General features: G+C 35.6%; 1 protein-coding gene and 2 non-coding genes across 3 annotated transcripts; all 3 read left to right on the top strand.

Annotated features, from left to right (window-relative positions):
• Positions 1 to 2,166: 2,166 nt before the first annotated feature.
• On the top strand, positions 2,167 to 2,274 carry LOC127748000 (small nucleolar RNA R71). The gene has a single exon (XR_008009943.1). It is a non-coding gene; the product is annotated as a small nucleolar RNA R71 (small nucleolar RNA).
• Positions 2,275 to 8,181: 5,907 nt separating this feature from the next.
• On the top strand, positions 8,182 to 8,289 carry LOC127748086 (small nucleolar RNA R71). The gene has a single exon (XR_008010029.1). It is a non-coding gene; the product is annotated as a small nucleolar RNA R71 (small nucleolar RNA).
• Positions 8,290 to 15,940: 7,651 nt separating this feature from the next.
• LOC107489156 (pectate lyase) lies at positions 15,941 to 19,459 on the top strand. Its single transcript, XM_016109922.3, has 4 exons — positions 15,941 to 16,167; positions 16,524 to 17,184; positions 17,258 to 17,500; positions 19,238 to 19,459. The coding sequence occupies exons 1-4, from the start codon at positions 15,941 to 15,943 to the stop codon at positions 19,457 to 19,459; spliced, it is 1,353 nt and encodes a 450-aa protein (XP_015965408.3).
• The last annotated feature ends 3,401 nt before the right edge of the window (positions 19,460 to 22,860 follow it).

Here is a 22,860-nt window from a genome sequence, read left to right as displayed (position 1 = left end):
AGGTAGGTGGGGATCCTGTGGGGTCCACAGATCCTGAGGTGTCAAGGATTTTGCATCCCTGCACCTTGCTGGCATTAAACGCCCCTCTGTGTGCCTTTCTAGCGTTTAAACGCCAGGCTGCTACCCTTTTCTGGCATTTAAACGCCAGTCTGCCGCCCTTTTCTGGCGTTTAAACGCCCATTTTTATACCTTTACTAGCGTTTAAACGCCAGTTTGCCTGCCAGTTCTGGCGTTTAAACGCCAGACTGCTACCCATTTCTAGCATTTAAATGCCCAGAATGGTGCCAAGCTGGGTGTTAAACGCCCAATTTGGTATCCTTACTGGCGTTTAAACGCCAATAAGCTCGTCCTCCAGAGTGTGCCATTTTTTATGCTATTTTTTATTTTTCTTTAATTTTTGCAGTTGTTTTTGTGACTCCACATGATCATGATCCTAAAGAAAACATAAAATAACATAGATAAATAAAATAAAATTGGGTTGCCTCCCAATAAGCGCTTCTTTAATGTTAATAGCTTGACAGTGAGCTCTTTTAAGAGCTTCACATATGCTCAAAGCATGATTGTGGCCTCCCAACACCAAACTTAGAGTTTGAGTGTGGGGGCTCTGTCTGACTCTGTATTGAAAGAAACTTTTCATGCTTCTTCTCCATGTTTACAGAAGAAGATCCTTGAGCCTTAAACACAAGGTAGTCCTCATTCAATTGAAGGACTAACTCTCCGCTGTCCACATCAATCACAGCGCTTGCTGTGGCTAGGAAGGGTCTTCCAAGGATGATATATTCATCATCATCCTTCCTAGTGTCTAGGATTATGAAGTCAACAGGGATGTAAAGGCCTTCAACCTTCACTAGGACATCCTCTACAAGTCCATAAGCCTTTTCATTGATTTGTCTGCCATCTCTAGTGAGATTCTTGCAGCTTGTACCTCAAATATCCCTAGTTTCTTCATTACAGAGAGTGGCATGAGGTTGATACCTTACCCTAGGTCACACAAAGCCTTTTCAAAGGTCATGGTGCCTATGGTGCAGGGTATTAAGAACTTTCCGGGATCCGGTTTCTTTTGAGGCAATGCTGCTAAATCCATGTATTCAGTTCATTGATGAGCAATGGAGGTTCATCCTCCCAAGTCTCATTACCAAATAACTTGGCATTCAGCTTCATGATTGCTCTTAGATATTGAGCAATTTGCTCTTCAGTAGTAACTTCATCTTCTTCAGAAGAAGAATATTCTTTAGAGCTCATGAATGGTAATAAGAAGTTCAGTGGAATCTCTATGGCCTCTGTATGAGCCTCAGATTCCTTTGGTTCCCCATTAGGGAACTTCTTATTGGTCAGTGGACGTCCATTGAGGTCTTCCTCATTGGAAATCACGCCATCCTCCTCCTCTATAGGTTTGGCCATTTTGGTCATATTAATGGCCTTGCACTCTCTCTTTGGATTCTCTTCTGTATTGCTTGGGAGAGTACTAGGAGGAGTTTTAGTGACTCTTTTACTCAGCTGACCCACTTGTGCCTCCAAATTTCTGATGGAGGACCTTGTTTCATTAATGAAACTAAGAGTGGATTTAGATAGATTAGAGTATATTTGCTAAGCCAGAGAGGCTCTGCTCACAATTCTTTGTCTGTTGCTGAGAAGATGATGGAAAAGGTTTGCTATTGCCAAACCTATTTCTCCCACCATTATTATTATTGAAACCTTGTTGACGCTTCTGTTGATCCTTCCATGAAAAATTTGGGTGATTTATCCATGAAGGATTATAGGTGTTTCCATATGCTTCTCCCATGTAATTCACCTCTTCCATTGCAGGATTCTCAGGGTCATAAGCTTCTCATTCAGAGGAGGCTTCTTTAGCACTGCCGGATGCAACTTGCAATCCAATCAGATTCTGAGAAATCATATTGACTTGCTGAGTCAGTATTTTGTTCTGAGCCAATATGGCATTCAGAGTATCAATCTCAAGAACTCCTTTCTTCTGAGTCATCCCATTATTCACAGGATTTCTTTTAGAAGTGTACATGAACTGATTATTTGCAACTATCTTGATGAGTTCCTGGGCTTCTGCATGCATTTTTTCAGATGAAGAGATCCACCAGCAGAATGATCCAATGACATATTTGACAACTCAAACAGACCATCATAGAATATACATATGATGCTCCATTTTGGAAGCATGTCAGAAGGTCACCTTTTGGTTAATTTCTTGTATCTTTCCCAAGCTTCACAGAGGGATTCACCTTCCTTCTATTTGAAGGTTTGGACTTCCGCTCTAAGCTTGCTCATCTTTTGAGGTGGAAAGAATTTGGTCAAGAAAGCATTGACCAATTTGTCCCAAGAGTTCAGGCTTTCTCTAGGTTATGAGTCCAACCATATCCTAGCTCTGTCTCTTATAGCAAAAGGGAAAAGCATAAATCTGTAGACCTCGGGATCAACCCCATTGGTCTTAACAGTATCACAGATTTGCAAGAATTTAGCTAATAACTGATGAGGATCTTTCGATGGAAGTCCATGAAACTTGCAATTCTGCTGCATTAGAGAAACTAATTGAGGCTTAAGCTCAAAGTTGTTTGCTCCAATGGTAGGAATTGAGATGCTTCTTCCATAGAAGTTAGAAGTTGGTGCAGTATAGTCACCAAACATCTTCCTTGAACCTCCACCATTGTTATTGGGTTCGGCCATGTCTTCTTCTTTTTCAAAAATTTCTGTCAGGTCCTCTCCAGAGTGTTGTGCTTTAGCTTCTCTTAGCTTCCTCTTCAGAGTCCTTTCAGGTTCAGGATCAGCTTCAACGAGAATGTCTTTATCCTTGTTCCTGCTCATATGAAAAAGAAGAGAACAGAAAAGAAGAGGATTACTCTATGTCACAGTATAGAGATTCCTTTATGTGAGTAGAAGAATAAAAGAATAGAAGAATGAGGTAGAGGGAGAATGAGAAGAATTCGAACACAGAGGGAGAGAGAGGGTTCGAATTATGAGTAGAAGAGAAGTGTTAGTAGATAAATAAAATAAATAGAAAGATATGAGAGTGAGAGGGAATTCGAATATTAAATAAAAGAAAAAGGAAAAATATTTTTGTTTTTATTTTAAAAATTAGTTAGTATTCAAAAATTAAGAAAAGGAATAAAATAAAATTAGAGTTTGAAACAATTAGTTAATTAAAAAGTTTTTGAAAAAGAGGAAGGTGATTTTCGAAAATGAGAAGTGAAAAAGTAGTTAGGTGGTTTTGAAAAAGATAAGAAATAGTAAGTTTTGAAAAGATGAAAAGTTAGAAAAAGATTTTGAAATTAAAATTTGAAAAAGATATGGTTTGAAAAAGATTTGATTTTAAAATTGATGACTTGACTAACAAGAAATTAAAAGATATAATTCAAAAATTTAAATATTGAACCTTTCTTAACAAGAAAGTAACAAACTTGAAATTTTTTGAATCAAATCCTTAAATGTTAGTAAAGTTTTCGAAAATATGAGATGGAAATAAGAAAAAGATTTTGAAAATCAATTTTAAAATTTTCAAAAATATTAAGAAGAAAAATGAAAAAGATTTGATTTTTGAAAAATATTTGAAAAGATAGAATTTTTAAATTGAAATTTTGACTTGACTAACAAGAATGAACTAAACTTTAAAAATCTTTGACTAAGTCAACCCAAAATTTCGAATTTTATGAGTGAAATAAGAAAAAGATATTTTTTTACTAGTATCTTTTTGCTTCTGAACAGTTTTGGCATCTCACTTTATCCTTTGAAGTTTAGAATGATTGGCATCCATTAGGAACTCAGAATTTAGATAGTGTTATTGATTTTCCTAGTTCAATATGTTGATTCTTGAACACAGCTACTTTATGAGTCTTGGCCGTGACCCTAAGCACTTTGTCTTCTAGTATTACCACCGGATACATAAATGCTACAGACACATAACTGGGTGAACCTTTTCAGATTGTGACTCAGCTTTGCTAAAGTCCCCAGTTAGAGGTGTCTAGAGTTCTTGAGCATACTCTTTTTGCTTTAGATCACGACTTTAACCATTCAGTCTCAAGCTTTTCACTTGGACCTTCATGCCATAAGCACATGGTTAGGGACAGCTTGATTTAGCCACTTAGGCCAGGATTTTATTCCTTTGGACCCTCCTATCCACTGATGCTCAAAGCCTTGGATCCTTTTACCCTTGTCTTTTGGTTTAAATGGCTATTGGCTTTTTCTGCTTGCTTTTTCTTTTTCTTTCTTTTTTCTTTTTTGCCATTTTTTTTGCAAGCTTTGTTATTCACTGCTTTTTCTTGCTTCAGAATCAATTTTATGATTTTTTAGATTATCAATAACATTTCTCTTTTTTCATCATTCTTTCAAGAGCCAACAATTTTAACATTCATAAACTTCACTATCAAAATTATGCACTGTTCAAGCATTCATTCAGAAAACAAAAGTATTGCCACCACATCAAAATAATCAAACTAATTTCAAGATAAATTTTGAAATTCAAGTACTTCTTGTTCTTTTATAATTAGGCACATTTTTCATTTAAGAAAGGTGAAGGGTTCATAGGACATTCATAGCCTTAAGACATAGATACTAGACACTAATGATCATGTAATGAAGACACAAACATAGACAAACATAAAGCATAAAAATAAAAAAACAGAAAGATAAGAACAAGGAAATCAAAGAACAGGTCCACCTTAGTGATGGCGGCTAGTTCTTCCTCTTGAAGATCCAATGGAACGCTTGAGCTCCTCTATGTCTCTTCCTTGCCTTTGTTGCCCTTCCCTCATGGCTATTTGATCCTCTCTAATTTCATGGAGAATAATGGAGTGCTCTTGGTGCTCCATCCTTAGTTGCTCCATATTGGAACTCAAATCTCCCAAAGAGGTGTTGAGTTGCTCTCAATAGTTGTGTGGAGGAAAATGCATCCCTTGAGGCATCTCAGGGATTTCTTGATGAGGGACTTCCTCATGCTCTTGTTGAGGTCCATGAGTGGGCTCTCTTATTTGCTCCATCCTCTTTTTAGTGATGGGCTTGTCCTTTTCAATGAGGATGTCTTCCTCTATGACAATTCCAGCTAAATTTCCTAGGTGACAGATGAGATGAAGGAAGGCTAACCTTGCTAAAGTGGAAGGTTTGTCAGCAACCTTGTATAGTTCTAGAGGTATGATCTCATGAACTTCCACTTCCTCTCCAATCATGATACTATGGATCATGATAGCCCGATCCACAGTTACTTCGGACCGGTTGCTAGTAGGAATAATAGAGCGTTGGATGAACTCTAACCATCCTCTAGCCACGGGTTTAAGGTTATGCCTTCTCAATTGAACCGGCTTGCCTTTGGAGTCTCTTTTTCACTGAGCTCCTTCCACACAAATGTCCATGAGGACTTGGTCCAACCTTTGATCAAAGTTGACCCTTCTTGTGTAGGGGCGTGCATCTCCTTACATCATTGGCAAGTTGAATGCCAACTTCACATTTTTCGAACTGAAATCTGAGTATTTCCCCCGAACCATTGTGAGCCAATTCTTTGGGTTCGGGTTCACATTTTGATCATGGTTTTTAGTGATCCATGCATTGGCATAGAACTCTTGAACTATTAAGATTCTGACTTGTTGAATGGGGTTGGTGAGAACTTCCCAACCTCTTTTTCAAATCTCATGTCGGATCTCCGGATACTCATTCCTTTTGAGCATGAAAGGGACCTTAGGGATCACCTTCTTCTTGGCCACAACTTCATAGAAGTGGTCTTGATGGACCTTTGAGATGAATCTCTCCATCTCCCATGACCCGGAGGTGGAAGCTTTTGCCTTCCCTTTCCACTTTCTAGAGGTTTTTTCGACCTTAGGTGCCATAAATGGTTATGGAAACACAAAAAGCAATGCTTTTTCCACACCAAACTTAAAAGGTTTGCTCATCCTTGAGCAAAAGAAGAAAGAAGGACAGAGAAGAAGAAGAAATGGAGGAGAAGGAGGGTGAAGAAAGGTTCGGCCAAGGAGAGGAAAAGTGTATATAATGTGTGAAAATGAAGAAGTGATGAGGGATTTATATAGGAGTGGAAGAGAGGGGTGTCCGTGTGTGAGGGTTGGGTTGGGAGGGAGATAGAGGTGATTGGTGAAGGGTATTTGGGGAAGGGTGTTATGGAAAGGTGTGAAGAAGAGAGAGAGTGAGTTAAGGTAGGTGGGGATCCTGTGGGGTCCATAGATCCTGAGGTGTCAAGGATTTTTCATCCCTGTACCATTTTGGCGTGTAAACGCCCCTTTGAGTGCCAATCCTGGCGTTGAACGCCAGGTTGCTGCCCATTTCTAGCGTTTAACACCAACTTTTCTTCCCTTTTTGGTGTTTAACGCCAACTTAGTGCCCTTTTCTGGCGTTAAACGCCAGTCTGGTGCCCTTTTCTAGCGTTAAATGCCCAGAATGCTGCCAGACTGGGCGTTTAACGCTCATTCAAACGCCAGTAAGCTCATCCTCTATGGTGTGCTATTTTCAATGCTATTTTTTATTTTTGCTTTTGTTTTTGTGACTCCACATGATCATCATCCTAAAAAAACATAAAATAACAATGGAAAATAGAAATTCAACATAGATAATTAAAAATTGGGTTGCCTCCCAACAAGTGCTTCTTTAATGTCAATAGCTTGACAGTGAGCTCTCATGGAGCCTTACAGATACTCAGAGCATGATGATGGCCTCTCAACACCAAACTTAGAGTTTGAATGTGAGGGCTCTGTTTGACTCTGTATTGAGAGAAGCTTTTCATGCTTCTTCTCCATGTGTACAGAAGGAGATCCTTGAGCCTTAAACACAAGGTAGTCCTCATTCACTTGAAGGACTAACTCTCATCTGTCTACATCAATCATAGCTTTTGCTGTGGCTAGGAAGGGTCTTCTAAGGATGATGGATTCATCCTCATCCTTCCCAGTGTCTAGGATTATGAAATCAGCAGGGATGTAAAGGTCTTCAACCTTTACCAAGACATCATCTACAAGTCCATAAGCCTGTTTCTTTGATTTGTCTGCCATCTCTAGTGAGATTCTTGCAGTTTGTACCTCAAAGATTCCCAGTTTTTCCATTACAGAGAGTGGCATGAGGTTTACACTTGACCCTAGGTCACACAGAGCCTTCTCAAAGGTCATGGTGCCAATGGTGCAAGGTATTAAGAACCTTCCGGGATCCGATTTATTTTGAGGTATCTTCAACTGAGTCAAGCTGTTTAGTTCATTAATGAGCAATAGAGGTTCATCCTCCCAAGTCTCATTACCAAATAATTTGGCATTCAGCTTCATGATTGCTCTTAGATACTGAGCAACTTGCTCTTCAGTAGTAACTTCATCTTCTTCAAAGAAAGAATACTCATCAGAGCTCATGAATGGTAATAGAAAGTTCAGTGGAATCTCTATGGTCAATAGATGAGCCTCAGATTCCTTTGGTTCCTCATGAGGGAACTCCCTAGTGGTCAGTGGACGTCCCATGGGGTCTTCCTCACTAGGAATCACTGCCTTTCCCTCCTCTACAGGTTCGGCCATGTTGGACGTGTGGATGGCCTTGCACTCTCTTTTTGGATTCTCTTCTGTATTGCTTGGGAGAGTGCTAGAAGGAGTTTTAGTAACTCTTTTACTCAGCTGACCCACTTGTGCCTCCAAATTTCTTATGGAGGACCGTGCCTCAGTCATGAAACTAAGGGATGATGGGAAAGGTTTGCTATTGCCAAACCTGTTTCTCCCACCATTATTGTTATTGAAGCCTTGTTGAGGCTTCTGTTGATCCTTCCATGAGAAATTTGGGTGATTCCTCCATGAAAAATTATAGGTATCTCCATAGGGTTCTCCCATGTAATTCACCTCTTCCATTGCGAGATTCTCAGGGTCATAAGCTTCTCCTTCAAAGGAGGCTTCTTTAGCACTGCCAGATGCAACTTGTAATCCAGTCAGATTATGAGAAATCATAGTGACTTACTGAGTCAATATTTTGTTATGAGCCAATATGGCATTCAGAGTATCAATCTCAAGAACTCCTTTCTTCTGATTGTCCCATTGTTCACAGGATTTCTTTCAGAAGTGTACATGAACTGGTTATTTGCAACCATTTCAATGAGTTTCTGGGCTTCTGCAGGCATTTTTTCAGATGAATAGATCCACCTGCAGAATGGTCCAATGACATCTTGGATAACTTAGACAGACCATCATAGAAGATACCTATGATGCTCCATTCTGAAAGCATGTCAAAAAGACACCTTCTGATTAATTGCTTATATCTTTCCCAAGCTTCATAGAGGGATTCACCTTCCTTCTGTTTGAAAGTTTGAACTTTCACTCTAAGCTTACTCATCTTTTGAGGTGGAAAGAATTTAGCTAAGAAGGCATTGACCAGCTTTTCCCAAGAGTTTAGGCTGTCTCTAGGTTGTGAGTTCAACCATATACTAGCTTTGTTTCTTATAGCAAAAGGGAAAAACATAAGTCTGTAGACCTCGGGATCAACTCCATTGGTCTTAACAGTGTCACAGATTTGCAAAAATTCTGCCAAAAACTGATGAGGATCTTCCAATGGAAGTTCATGAAACTTGCAATTCTGTTGCATCAGAGAAACTAATTGAGGCTTAATCTCAAAGTTGTTTGCTCCAATGGCAGGAATAGAGATGATTTTCCCACAGAAGTCGGGAGTTGGTGCAGTAAAGTCACCAAGCACCTTCCTTGCATTGTTGGCATTGTTGTTATTTTCGGCTGCCATGTCTTCTTCTTTTTCAAAAATTTCTGTCAGGTCCTCCCCAGAGAGTTGTACTTTAACTTCTCTTAGCTTCCTCTTTAGAGTCCTTTCAGGTTCAGGATCAGCTTCAACAATAATGCCTTTATCTTTGTTCCTACTCATATGAAAGAGAAGAAAACAAAGAAAGTATGGAATCATCTATGTCATAGTATAGAGATTCTTTGATGTTTCAGAGGAAAAGAAGAATAAAAGGATGAGGTAGAGAGAGGAATTCAAACTTATAAAGAAGGATAGAGTCCGAATTGCTAATTGAGGAGAAGTGTTAGTCCTTAAATAGAAGGAGGTGAGAAGGGGGAAATTTTCGAAAACCAATTTTTAAATAAAACAAAAGAATAAAAATTTAAAATAATTAAAAAGAATTTTGAAAAAGTGGTTGATGGTTTTGGAAAATTAAAAGTGAGAAAGTGGTTAGGTGGTTTTAAAAAATATTTTGAAATTAGAATTTAAAAAGATGTGATTTGAAAAAGATATGATTTAAAAAAGATATGATTGAAAAACAAATTAAAAAAAAAAGATTTGATTTTTAAAATTGATGACTTGACTAACAAGAATTTAAAAGATATGATTCTAAAATTCAAATATTGAACCTTTCTTAACAAGAAAGTAACAAATTTGAAATTTTTGACTCACAACATTAATTATTAGCAAGGATTCTCAAAAATATTAAAAGAAAAATGAAAAAGATTTGATTTTGAAAAAGATATGATTGATAAGAGAGGATAGTAAAAAGATAAGATTTAGGGTATCCATTCTGGCGTTTAACGCCCACTTGGCTACCTCCTTGGGCGTTAAATGCCCAGCCAGGTACCCTGGCTGACGTTTAAACGCCAGAAATCTTTTTTTACTGGGCGTTTTGAACGACCAGCTTTTTCTCTGTGATTCCTCTGCTGTATGTTCTGAATCTTCAATTCTCTGTATTATTGACTTGAAAAGACATAATTTTGAATTTTTTTGAATTTTTAATGATGAGAGAGAAAAACAACAGAATGAAAGTAAACATGAAAAACTAAGATCAAAACAAGGAATGCATGCAAAAAAACTTTGAATGTCAAGATGAACATCAAGAACACTATGATGATCATGATGAACATCAAGAACATATTTTTGAAAATTTTTTAAGAAAAGAAAGACATGCAAGACACCAAACTTAGAAATTTTCATGCTAGAGACACTAACAAATTGAAAATGCACATGAGAAACAACAAAAGACACACACCAAGAGAATTTAAAGATTAGACAAAGAAAATCATTAAGAACAACTTGAAGATCAATGAAGAACATAATGCATGAATTTTCAAAAATTGCTAGAAAAATAAAAACATGCAATTAACACCAAACTTAAAATTTGACTCTAGACTTAAACAAGAAACACAAAAATATTTTTGATTTTATGATTTTATAAATTTTTTTGTTTTTTTCGAAATTTTTTTTGAAAAAGAAAATAAGAAACTCAAAATTTTTAATACGAATTCCAGGAATCATGCAATGTTAGTCTAAAGAGTCAATCTAAAAAGATTAGACTTGGCTAACCAGGACATTACATGCAACAGCCAAATTGATGGGAATCAACTAGCTCCTGTGATGATAAAAGCATTATCTGAAACTCTAGAATTCATTCTTAAAAATTCTGAAAAAAGAAAAAAATACCTAATCTAAGCAACAAGATGAACCGTCAGTTGTCCAAACTTGAACAATCCCCGACAACGGTGCCAAAAACTTGGTACACAGAATTGTGATCACACAACTTCGATACAACTAACTAGCAGGTGCACTGGGTCGTCCAAGTAATACCTTACGTGAGTAAGGGTCGATCCCACGGAGATTGTCGGCTTGAAGCAAGCTATGGTCATCTTGTAAATCTCAGTCAGGCAGATTCAAATGATTATGGAATTTTGATAATTAAAAGACAGATAAAACATAAAATAGGATAGAGATACTTATGTAATACATTGGTAAGAATTTCAAATAAGCGTATGGAGATACTTTGTTCCTTTTGAATCCCTACTTTCCTGCTACCTTCATCCAGTCATGCGTACTCCTTTCCATGGCAAGCTGTATGTTGGGGGATCACCGTTGTCAATGGCTACCATCCGTCCTCTCAGTGAAAATGGTTCGGCTACGGGTTGCATAGGGCTAATCATCTGTCGGTTCTTGATTGTGTCGGAATAAGATCCAATGATCCTTTTACGGACTGTCACTGCGCCCAGCACTCGCGAGTTTGAAGCTCGTCACAGTCATCCCATCCGACATCCTACTCGGAATACCACAGACAAGGTTTAGACGTTCCAGATCTCAAGGATGCTGTCAATTGATTCTAGCTTATGCCACGAAGACTCTGATCTCACGGAATGGAAGGATCTGTTGTCAGGAGAGGCAACCATGCGTCGTGGACTAGGAGACCAAGAGATATGCATTCAGGCTTGTTTTCAGGTAGAATGGAAGTGGTTGTCAGGCACGCATTCATAAGTGAGAATGGTGACGAGTGTCACTTGATCAACACATTCATCATGTTGAAGTGCGAATGGATATCTTAGATCAGGAATAAGCTTGAATTGAATAGAAAACAGTAGTAATTGCATTAATTCATGAGGAACAGTAGAGCTCTACACCTTAATCTATGAGGTGCAGAAACTCCACCATTGAAAATACATAAGTGATAATCGTGTTCATTGGTTTTGGCCCCAGAGGGGGAACCAGAATAACCAAGATGTCTAATACAATGAGAAAAAGTAATATTTATACTAAAACTAGTAGATAGGGTTTACAGAAAATGAGTAACTAAGGTAGATAGGGCAGAAATCCACTTCCAGGGCCCACTTGGTGTGTGCTTGGGCTGAACATTGAAGCTTTCACGTGCATAGACTTTTCTTGGAGTTAAACGCCAACTCTGGTGCCAGTTTGGGTGTTTAACTCCAGCTTTTATGCCAGTTCTGGCATTTAACGCCAGAAAATGGTCTCTTATCGGCGTTTTGACGCCAATTTGGGCCATCAAATCTCGGGCAAAGCATAGACTATTATACATTGCTGTAAAGCCCAAGATGTCTACTTTTCAGTACAATTGAGAGTGTGCCGATTGGGCTTCTATAACTTCAGAAAATCCACTTCGAGTGCAGGGAGGTCAGAATCCAACAGTATCTTCAGTCCTTTTTCAGCCTCTGAATCAAATTTTTGCTCAGGTCCCTCAATTTCAGCCAGAAAATACCTGAAATCACAGAAAAACACACAAACTTATAGTAAAGTCCAGAAATGTGATTTATGCATAAAAACTAATAATTATATACTAAAAACTAACTAAATCATACTATAAACTACTTAAAAACAATGCCAAAAAGCGTATAAATTATCCGCTCATCAGCCAGCCCCCAAAACATGATCAAGAGAACAAAAGTGATCCAAAGATAGTCTCAAAAATGATCTCAAGATATAAATACAATAGTAAAAAGTCCTATTTATACTAAACTAGTTACTAGGGTTTACAGAAATAAGTAGATAGTGCAGAAATCCACTTCCGGGGCCCACTTGGTGTGTGCTTGGGCTTAGCATTGAAGCTTTCACGTGCATAGGCTTTCCTTGGCGTTTTACTCCAGCTTTGGTGCCAGTTCTGGCATTTTACACCAGAAAAGGGTCTTTGACCGGCATTTAGACGATAGTTTGGGCCATCAAAACTTGGGCAAACTATACGTTGCTGGAAAGCCCAAGATGTCTACTTTCCAACGCAATTTAGAGCGCGAAAATTGAGCTTTTGTAGCTCCAGAAAATCTACTTCGAGTGCAGGGAGGTCAAAATCCAACAGCATCTGCAGTCCTTTCTCAGCCTCTGAATCAGATTTTTGCTCAAGTTCCTCAATTTCAGCCAGAAAATACCTGAAATCACAGAAAAACACATAAAATCATAGTAAAGTCCAGAAATATGATTTTTGCATAAAAACTAATAAAAATATACTAAAAAGTAACTAAAACATACTAAAAACTATGTAAAAACAATGCCAAAAAGTGTATAAATTATCCGCTCATCAGACTTCCCAAATCCCTGGGAGATAAAGTAAGGGACAAAATTCGTAGCTTAACTCCAGACGGGATAATACCTTATGATGAGTTAAGTTATGGCCAACTTATTTCTTTCATCCAAAAAGTTGCTCTAAAGATTTGTCAAGATGATAAAATCCAACGGCAACTTGCTCGAGAAAAAACACAAAATCGTATTGATTTGGGAACTTTCTATGAACAATTTGGTCTTCCTACTTGCCATCCAAGGAAATTTAAAAGACCATCCAATAAAAAAGTTTTTAAACCCAATCCTGAAAAGAGTTTCAGGAGATTTAGAAAAAATTTTCAAAACTCTAAGAATGAGATAAGTTTTCAAAAGAACTTCCAAAAGTATCCCCAGAAAAACCACATTATTTGCTATACATATAAAAAACCAGAACATGTTAGCAAATACTATAGATTAAAAGGAAAGATTAATAATCTGAACCTTGATCCTCAGATTGAGGAACAGATTAACAATCTGTTAATCGAAAGTTCAGATGATGATTCTGGACCAGAATCTTCGGATGATATCAATAATATCTAAGTTGATGATATTGAATCATCCTCAGATTCTGATATTAAGCAAATTAATATTTTATCCAAAGATCAAGATCTCTTATTTGATGCTATAGAGGCTATTAGTGATCCAGAACAAAAGAAAGACTTTCTTTTGAAATTAAAAAAATCTTTACAAAAAGAAAAGAAACCCAAAAACCTTGTCCTTAGTAATAAATATGATATCAAACCTATTTTCAAGAAATTAGAAAAATATGTTTCGCCCCATAACCATTCAGGATCTCCATACTGAGGTCAACAACCTTAAAATGAAAATCCAAGAAGTAAAAAAAAACCAAGACAATCATCAACTCATTCTCTCACAGTTAATGCAAGAAGAAGAATCTGATGATGGAGAACTTGATCCTCTTATAAACCAAACTGAGTTTTTTGAAAAACAAGAAAATGAAATTTCTAACGACAATGATGGAAAAGAAATCTTGAGAATAATAAACATATTTTCTTTTATGAAATGTCGTGTTAATATCCGAATTGTCGTTAAAGATTTTGTTCTTGAAACCATAGCACTTTTTGACTCAAGTGTAGATTCAAATTGTATTAAAGAAGGTCTGATCCCCACAAAGTATTTTGAAAAGACTACTGAACGTCTTAGCTCGATAACGGGTGAAAGACTAAATATCAAATTCAAATTAAATGATGCTTTTGTTGAAAAGGGTAATCTTAGGATTCCGACCAATTTCATCATAGCAAAGGATATAAAAAATGATGTAGTCTTTTGTGGGGAGACCTTTTATAATTCTTTTGTTTCCATACCTGGTAGATTTTCCTGGAATTACCTCTTTTGTGGGAGGACAGGTGACTTTCTTTGAATGTCTAGACTCACCAACCCAGAAATCTCTAAACCTAATTGAATCCAAAACCAAACAGATTTGTTTTTTGAAAGAAAAAATCTCTTTTAAAACCCTTGAATCACAACTTTTTCAACCAAGGATTCAAAATAAAATAAAAAATCTTTCAAATCAAATTGAAAAGTCTATCTGTTCTGATTTGCCTCATGCCTTCTGGAAAAGGAAAGAACACATTGTTGATCTTCCCTATGAAAAAGGTTTCAAAGAATAAAAAATTCCTACAAAAATCCGCCCCATTCAAATGAATGAGCAGCTTTTGCAGCATTGTCAAAAAGAGATTAAAGATCTTTTGGATAAAGGAATAATTCATCCTAGCAAGAGTCCTTGGTCTTGCTCAGCTTTTTATGTCAATAAGCAAGCTGAGATAGAACAAAGAACCCCAGGCTTATTATCAATTACGAACCTTTGAATCAAGCTTTACAGTGGACTCGTTATCCTATCCCAAACAAAAAGGATTTACTCAATAGGTTAAAATCAGCAAATATCTTTTCAAAATTTAATATGAAATTCGGTTTTAGTATGTGCAATATTTGTATGTATTTTTTTTTCACAATTGTTTTTTTTGTCTGGCGGACTAAATATTAATTTATTATGAATGTGAATTTTATTTAAATTTTTTATTAACTTAAATTGTTGTATACACAATTTAAAATTTTTATATTTATTTAAATGATCGAGTGAATTGATTATTTGATCAAATTAATTAGAGAGGTGCAATACAAAGACATTCTAGGAGATCACCCATTTTAGTTATTTTGGTATGCATTTATTAAGCCATGTATTTTAGAGTATACGTAATGTGCCGCATAAGACTTAGTACATGGGTGATTAATGTTATTTATGATCGTATGTTGGAGAACAGCAAAACTGGGAGGAGATAAAAATATCAACAATACTAGGGAACCAACTCTATATAAGCCAAGAATCAGCCAATTAGTAAACCAAAGGCACCGGTGACTTTAACCGGATGTTGCTACTGATAGACACACAGATGTTTTTTTTTCTTGTAAATTGGATGGTTTTGGATATGATTTCTATGTTTCATGTGTTACGCATTAATAAAACATAATTAATTATATGGAACCAACTAATGAATGATCAAAGCATCTGTTACGTGATTCTCTCCTATCACTAGCGTATCTTTCCTTCATATTTTGAACGTGGTTAACAATAATTTAAAAAACAAATTAAATTATAAATTAACAAAATTAATTATAATTAATTATGTTGTTCCATTCTTGGCTGATTATTAGTTGATTCCATATACTTTTCCTAAAAATATATAAAGGAAGCGAGAGAAGGTAGAAAATAAACCACAGTCGAGTAGATGACGCGTGCAGAAGCCAAAAAAATAAGAACAAGAAAACTATTACTTGGATACCTAGTTGGCTAAACGTTATTGTACAAAAGAGAGACATTTTGTTTGTTCTAATAATATTCAAGAGCTTTTTAGTTGATATATTTTTAGGATATAGAGTTTTATAGTAAAATAAATTTAATAATAGATAGGTTTCAGCCTAAATCGCTTCAACGGCAAAAAGAGATTAACCATTATTATGTATTTGTCCAACTTGGCATTCCTTTTTGGTCAAGATTTGTAATCTTGCCATGTATATAACCTGCATACTTTCTTCAATATGATTGAGGGACCCTTCTAGGGTAACGAACCCTTTCGTATTCCTCAGGGATTCTTTCTTTTAATTTAGATTAGGCTTAACGCTAGGCCCTTAGGTCTTAAATCAATAGACAAATATAATGATGAAAGCATACAATTTATTCATTTCACTATGTATTGTTCTCATTTTGCCAACCTTAAATGGCAATACGTTAGAGAATACTACAAATTCGGAAGATGATTTCCAAGTTTCAGACATAGAAGAAAAACTTTGGCAGGAAATGGAAGCAAGAGCTGAAAAGACCAACCGAGAAGCATATTTTACAAACCCATATGAAGTCTCTAAAAACTTCACTTCTATCATTGCGGAGTGAGTATTCTTATATTAAACAATTGTTTCTGCAAAATTATAAATTTCATGTCGTCTTATTACCATTTTACATATGCATACATATACAAAGATCTTATTTATACACTAAAATCAGTCATCAATATATTTATATATAAATACATATGTAATTTACTTTATTTTTAATGTATATTTATATTTTAATATGTATTTTATATTAGTAGCTGATTTTGGTATACACGTAGTATAACTCATAAATTTATTGGTTTATGGGTGATATTATCATTTCCAATTAATATATTTCTTATAAAAATAGAAAACAATAAAAATTGAGAATAAAATCTAAACTTTTTATTTTTCCATTCTTGGATGTACAGAGACGTAGAAGGGCACAATAACACAAGGAGAAGCTTGAAAGGGAAAAAGGCAGGGCTTCCATGCACGGCAACGAACCCCATTGATAGATGTTGGAGATGTGATCCTAACTGGGAAAAAGATCGCCAAAAACTTGCAACTTGTCTTCTGGGTTTTGGAAAAAATACTATTGGTGGAAAAGGTGGTGAGTTTTATACGGTTACGGATCCTTCCGACGACGACATTGTTAATCCAAAACCAGGTACCCTGCGATATGCAGTGACTAGGGATAGACCCTTGTGGATAATCTTTTCACGTAACATGAACATTAAGCTGACCCAGGAGCTCTTGGTGTCAAGTGACAAGACCATTGACGGAAGAGGAGTTGATGTTCACATTAGTAAGGGATGTGGCATCACTATTAACTACGCCCAAAATGTAATCATCCATGGGATCAAGGTATATGACATTAAACCCGGTGTTGGTGGACGTATTAGGTACGGTGAGGGAGAGAAGACTCATATTAGGACACGTAGTGATGGTGATGGAATTAGCATTTATGCTTCTAGCAATGTTTGGATTGACCATGTTTCCATGAGAAATTGCACTGATGGTCTCATTGATGCTATTAGAGGTTCCACTGCAATTACCATCTCCAATTGCCATTTTACAGACCATAATAAGGTATAACAATTCACTTTCATTAAATTTCACTTCAACATTCAATTTTTGTTTATTGTGTTGATCAATTTTGTAGGTCATGCTTTTTGGTGCTAATGATTTTTCTCCCGATGATAAAATAATGCAAATCACGGTGGCCTTTAACCACTTTGGTAAAAGATTAGTGCAAAGAATGCCAAGGTGTAGATTTGGATTTTTCCATTTGGTAAATAATGACTATACTCATTGGGAAATGTATGCTATTGGGGGTAGCATGCATCCTATCATTATTAGTGAGGGTAATCGATTTATGGCTTCTAATGACAGCACTGCTAAAGAGGTATGCAACTATATGAGTATTTTATATATTATTTTACAGCAATTTTAGGTCAAGATATTCTTTTTAAAACAAATCCCCAACTAAGTCATCGATCACCCATATTTTTCTTCCTCTTATTTTTATTCCTTTTCACCTTATTAAGATTTTTCTTTCTTTCTTCCCTCGTCCTCCTTATTCTCCTGCATCTTCTTCTCCTTATTCTGTTTTTATTGGTCTTCTTCTTTTGCAGTTTTCTTATTTCGTTCTTTTATTCCCTCTCAACACTTTTCTTCTACTCCTACATTTCTTCTTCCTTTTGGCACTTTTCTACTTATTTCTTCACTTCATCATATTATGTGTTATTTGTACAAGATTTCAGTTGTTTCATTATAATTTTGACATTATTTTCCAAAAATTTGTGTTGGTTTTAAGAACTTTTAGTGTTATTTTTGACAAATTTTTTGTGTTGCTTTTGAAAATTTTTTATATTAGGCTAAGATTGAAAAAATAGATAAAACATATTTTTCATTTGAAAAAAAAAACTTAGTATTGAGAAAGCACTTAGGATCCATTTGAATTTGCTTTTGAAAAAAATATTTATTTTTATTATTTTAAAAAAAATTCTTTTGATAAGAAAAACTATGTCACATTTTATCCGATTTTTCAAAAAGAATTTTTAAATATTAAAAATAGTTTTTTTTATTTGGATGAATAGGAAAGTACATTTTTTAATTAGTTAAATTACATAAAAAAAACATGTTAAAAAATTCTCTTAGTCAATGTTTTCTCTCAGCTTTGTTTTTTTTTTTTCTCTTTTCTTACTTTCATAAGCTTGTAAACAGTATTCACTTTCTTTGTGGTAAGACTTATCATGAACATGTGAAAAATGTACAATATTTTTTATTTCAAATAAAGAAAAAACAATTGAAAAATATAGTTCAATTATATGTGTGTGCGTCTTTGTACTTGGAAGATGTGTTACCAGTGGAACGTAGCTTGTTTTTATTCTAAATTAAAATGTTGATAAACGTAAAAAATCTTGGGGGAATATATTATATAGATATAAATGTGAAGGAAAAAAATAATATTTTAAAAAATAGGATTATGGGTATAATTGTAATTATTTACTATAATCATGGATATTTTAGTAAAAACTAGTTAAAAAATTTTCTTGCTTCTACTTTATAGAAAAGTAAGATATGCTTAACTTTTTAAAAGAATAAATATTTTTTTTATAAAAATAATTTTTTTAAAATATGTATTCAACATGCATAAAATTTTATAAAAGTATTTTATTTAAAAAAAACAAATAAATACTTATTTTGCTAGTATTACACATACTTTCGCTGTCTCTCGCTCTTAAATCGCATACTAAATGTAGTTTTATGAATAATTTAATGTTATACAAGCATTTGTTAAACACTTTCATAATTAAATATATTTATAAATAAAATATTCAATTATTTATTTTAAAAAATCTGTTAGCTAACAGGTTTCAAATGAGAAAAGGAGAGAAGTTGAAGCAGCTTTATTATTGAAAAATGTTAGGAGACTAATATTTTTTATTAATATTAGTCGATATTTTAAACTAATATTTTATTTTTATATTATTAAGAGTAGAATTTATAATTTAAGATTTAAAATTTAAAATATTAATAAAAAATAATAAATTTTATTAATCATTTATCATTGTTTACTAATTACATATTTGATTTTTTACTACATAACAAAACATTTTGTTGGATAATTGATGAATAGGTAACAAAGAGGAACGGACTAGTTGGACTAAATTTATGGCAATGGAAATCAATCAACGATGAATTTATTAATGGAGCATTTTTTAAGGAATCTGGACCTGATCTAGTGCTAAGTCACCTATTCAAACCTGAAGACATCTTGAAAGCAATACCTGGCAGATTTGTGAGTTCCCTAACAGAATTTGCTGGGGCACTTAGGTGTAGGTATGGTCGACCTTGTTAACCTTACCATATGTGAAAATCATGTATTCAGATGATGCTCCATTTTAACTTTCTTGTATGCTTCATCATAAATTTGGAAAACACCAATAAAGGCTTCAGAGCTAGCTTCATTTTATTTTTGGTTCTTCGTCTCCAAATTATTTTTATACTATATAAATAATAAATTTGGATTCTCTAAATTTTATATTTTCACTTTAGAGAATAAAGTGAGATCTCTCACCACTAAATACTTTTTCTCTTATATTTTCTTTTGGTCCCACCTATAAAATAAATGGTGATAGATCATACTTTACCTTCTAAAATAAAATTCAAAATTTAGAGAATTCAAATCCATAAATAATTAAATATAATCTTACTGTTAATCAAATTAGTTTCGCTTCGAACATCCCAAAAAAACTTAGCGCTTCAAAAAGCATATGCTATATGCTGGAATTTCTATTACTATCGTCGCTCATTGACTTAAATACGAGATACATGCAATAAGAAATTCAAATCAGTGTAATTCTTCTAAAATAGTAAAAAGTATCTTAGAGTAGTTACGAGTAGAATTTAGGATATTACTAGAAAATTAGTTATTACAGACGGATATTTCTGATGGATTTTATCCCACGGAAATACAGACGAAATTTTAAAGAGATTTTTTTGTCAGAAAATAAAAAAATGAATTAACATAAATTACAGATAAAAAATAAAATCCGTCAATAATTCTATTAATTACAGACAAAAAATTCATCTATAATTAAATAAATAAAATGCTGTGTTTTAGTAAATTATTACAGACAGATAAATCTGTTTGTAATTAAAAATTTGAGTAATTACCCAAATTGGTCCCTGAGGTTTTTAAAATCAGACACTTTAGTCCCCCAGCTTTTGAAATACACAAAAAACTCCCCCAAGTTTAACTCCGGCGGACAAATCAGTCCCTGGCAATCTTTCTCCGTCAATGACAAACGGAGAACGCTGACGTGGAGCCCTGGGCTGGCACACGTGGCAGTCAGTGGTCCATGTGTGCAAAAAGACAGATCAGTCCCTGGGCCTAAACTGTGTCGTTTTGTAGTTTGGCCCCATGTACATCCCTCTTCTCAAAACCCACCCTTTCTTCCTCAATTTACAGAGAAAAGACGTAACCCCTCTTCATCCGTTTCATCTTCAACCTCTGTCACCCACATTCAACCGTCAGCATTTGGGGATGGAATCCCCCTTTGCGTGCATCTAGAGCCCTATTGTTTGCACTCTATAATGGCCAATGTTTCAGCGACCGTTCAGGAAACACCCGTCAAGCCCAATCAGCTTTCTACAACCGGCTTTAAAGCCTCTCTTGCAAGCGTCTAGACATATGTATAGATTGTTGAATCTCGGAGGAGATTCATGTATTGGTGTCACACCCAACAGTGCAGTGCTACCAGGATTACTCCTCAAAATCTCAAGAAGGTAATGTCTCAGCTTGCTATATTGTGCTTTCCCATTCCCAATGACACGCTCTCTGGCTTCTTTAAGTGCTCTATAAATCATCTTCCCGTTGATCATCACATTATAGTCAATTTTGATGTGCTCATAGGCTTCGTTCAATGTCATGTGTGGTTGAGTCAATAGCCTCTTTTCCAACTTCTTGGCAACCCACTTCTGGTCAGCCATATTACTCCCAAACTCTCTGCCACATGTATGATTAGGGACATAAGTCTTGATCTGGTATGACTTGTGTTGATTATCCCAAGCACAATAGATAAGCCATGGACAAGGATTTAGAATGATAGCCTGAGTTGTCCCAGATACTACAACGGTAGAGTCATTTGTCTCTTTAGCAGTTTCTTTACTTCCACCATCAACATGTCCCTCCTCCACAGTTGCACGCTCTTCAACATTCTCAGAGTCACCATCAATTGCATCTTCACCATTGTCCTTGTTAGACTCTTCATTTTCTTTAGATGCATCATTGTCTTTCTTGGATTTCCTTGGCTTCTTAATCCTCTCAACCCCGTGCTCACAATCACATCTGACTCTCCTTTGATCATTCTTGATATACCTAATCTTCCTCCCCTCAAATATCACATGGTCCTTTAAAGCATTCTTGAAGGACTCAATTGTTGCAAATTCCATGCCCAACTCAAAGTACACCTCTCCAAAACCTGATGCTTCATTGTATTGTGGAAACTCATACTTCTCTCTTTCATTTTCAGAGTTTTCTGGTGTCACTAAAGTTTCTGACTCATAGTCAAATACAGGGTCAGGCTCAACCTCTTCTTCAGCCTCTTCTTGTTCATCATCACTTGCTCCAGCCATTCTTGGGCCACCACCACTTGACCCAGCATGGTTGTGTCTAGCTGCACTTGGGCCACTAAATTTAGGCCCAATATCATCAGACTGCCTAATATGAGGCCCATCAGTAGTTGGCCCAACATGAGGTTTGTTGTTAGTTTTTGAAGCCTTTGTAGTCTTGGAGCCCTTATTAACCTCCTTCTGAGACATCTTCTTCTTCATAGTTTGTTGTTTCCTCCTCGAAGCATTACTTATACTCTCTGTTTTTTTCCTCCTCTTTTAGGCTTTTTCTTCAGAACCACACACTCTTCTTCACTGCTTTCATCATCAAAACCTGGGGGAGGTGGTCTATAAGGCTCATCCTCCGTGCTTTCATACCCATCGTCACTAGACTCATTGCTAGACTCATCACCAGCTTCATCTCCAGCTTCATTAACAGGTTCATCAACAGCCTCCTCAACTGGGGTTTCTATGACTCGGTGATCAAAGAAAATGCACATTTCATCAGTTTCCCTGTTCTTCATTAACCCTTTCGCGCATTTGATTAATCTCTAAGTCTCCTTTAATAGGATGCAATCCAAACTCCATATTACCGCAGCTTGATCATACCAATACATCTCTTTGTAATCTATATATCCTAAACCTTTGAATAGAGTCAGCAGATCAAAAAAACAGATGAGATCAATGTCCATCCTTGGAAACCTCTCTACTTTACCATCCATATATAGTAGTGCTCCATTGTTATCCCTCTCAAAATGACCACCATGGTGGAATACAGGAACCACAAAATCCTCCATCACTGGACATAATGCATAATAATTTATTAAAAACAAGCACCACTGCAAAGTTCAATGAAAATCCCTATTTGCTAGTTTATTTTTTTTTCGTTTTATGTCATAATAATAACCAAAACAGAGAGGATGAATAACTATTACAATATTCCATCACAGATTTCTAAACCCTAGGCCAAATCATAAAATACTCATCACTATTACTATAATGGTAGCTAAGAATAATTAACGAGTTTCTAACCTTCTTCAATGCAAGTCTTCAGTGGTCACATCCACTTGTTTGTTGCGTCTGACTAGGCGCTAACAGTAATGGCGACGAACGGAATGGTGACGTTGGGGTGACAAGGTTGAATGT

Source organism: Arachis duranensis, chromosome 5 (assembly GCF_000817695.3).
Source record: "Arachis duranensis cultivar V14167 chromosome 5, aradu.V14167.gnm2.J7QH, whole genome shotgun sequence".
NCBI lineage: Eukaryota > Viridiplantae > Streptophyta > Magnoliopsida > Fabales > Fabaceae > Arachis > Arachis duranensis.
Note: the sequence above shows the minus strand (reverse complement) of the source record. Positions and strands in the feature narration are given on the sequence as shown.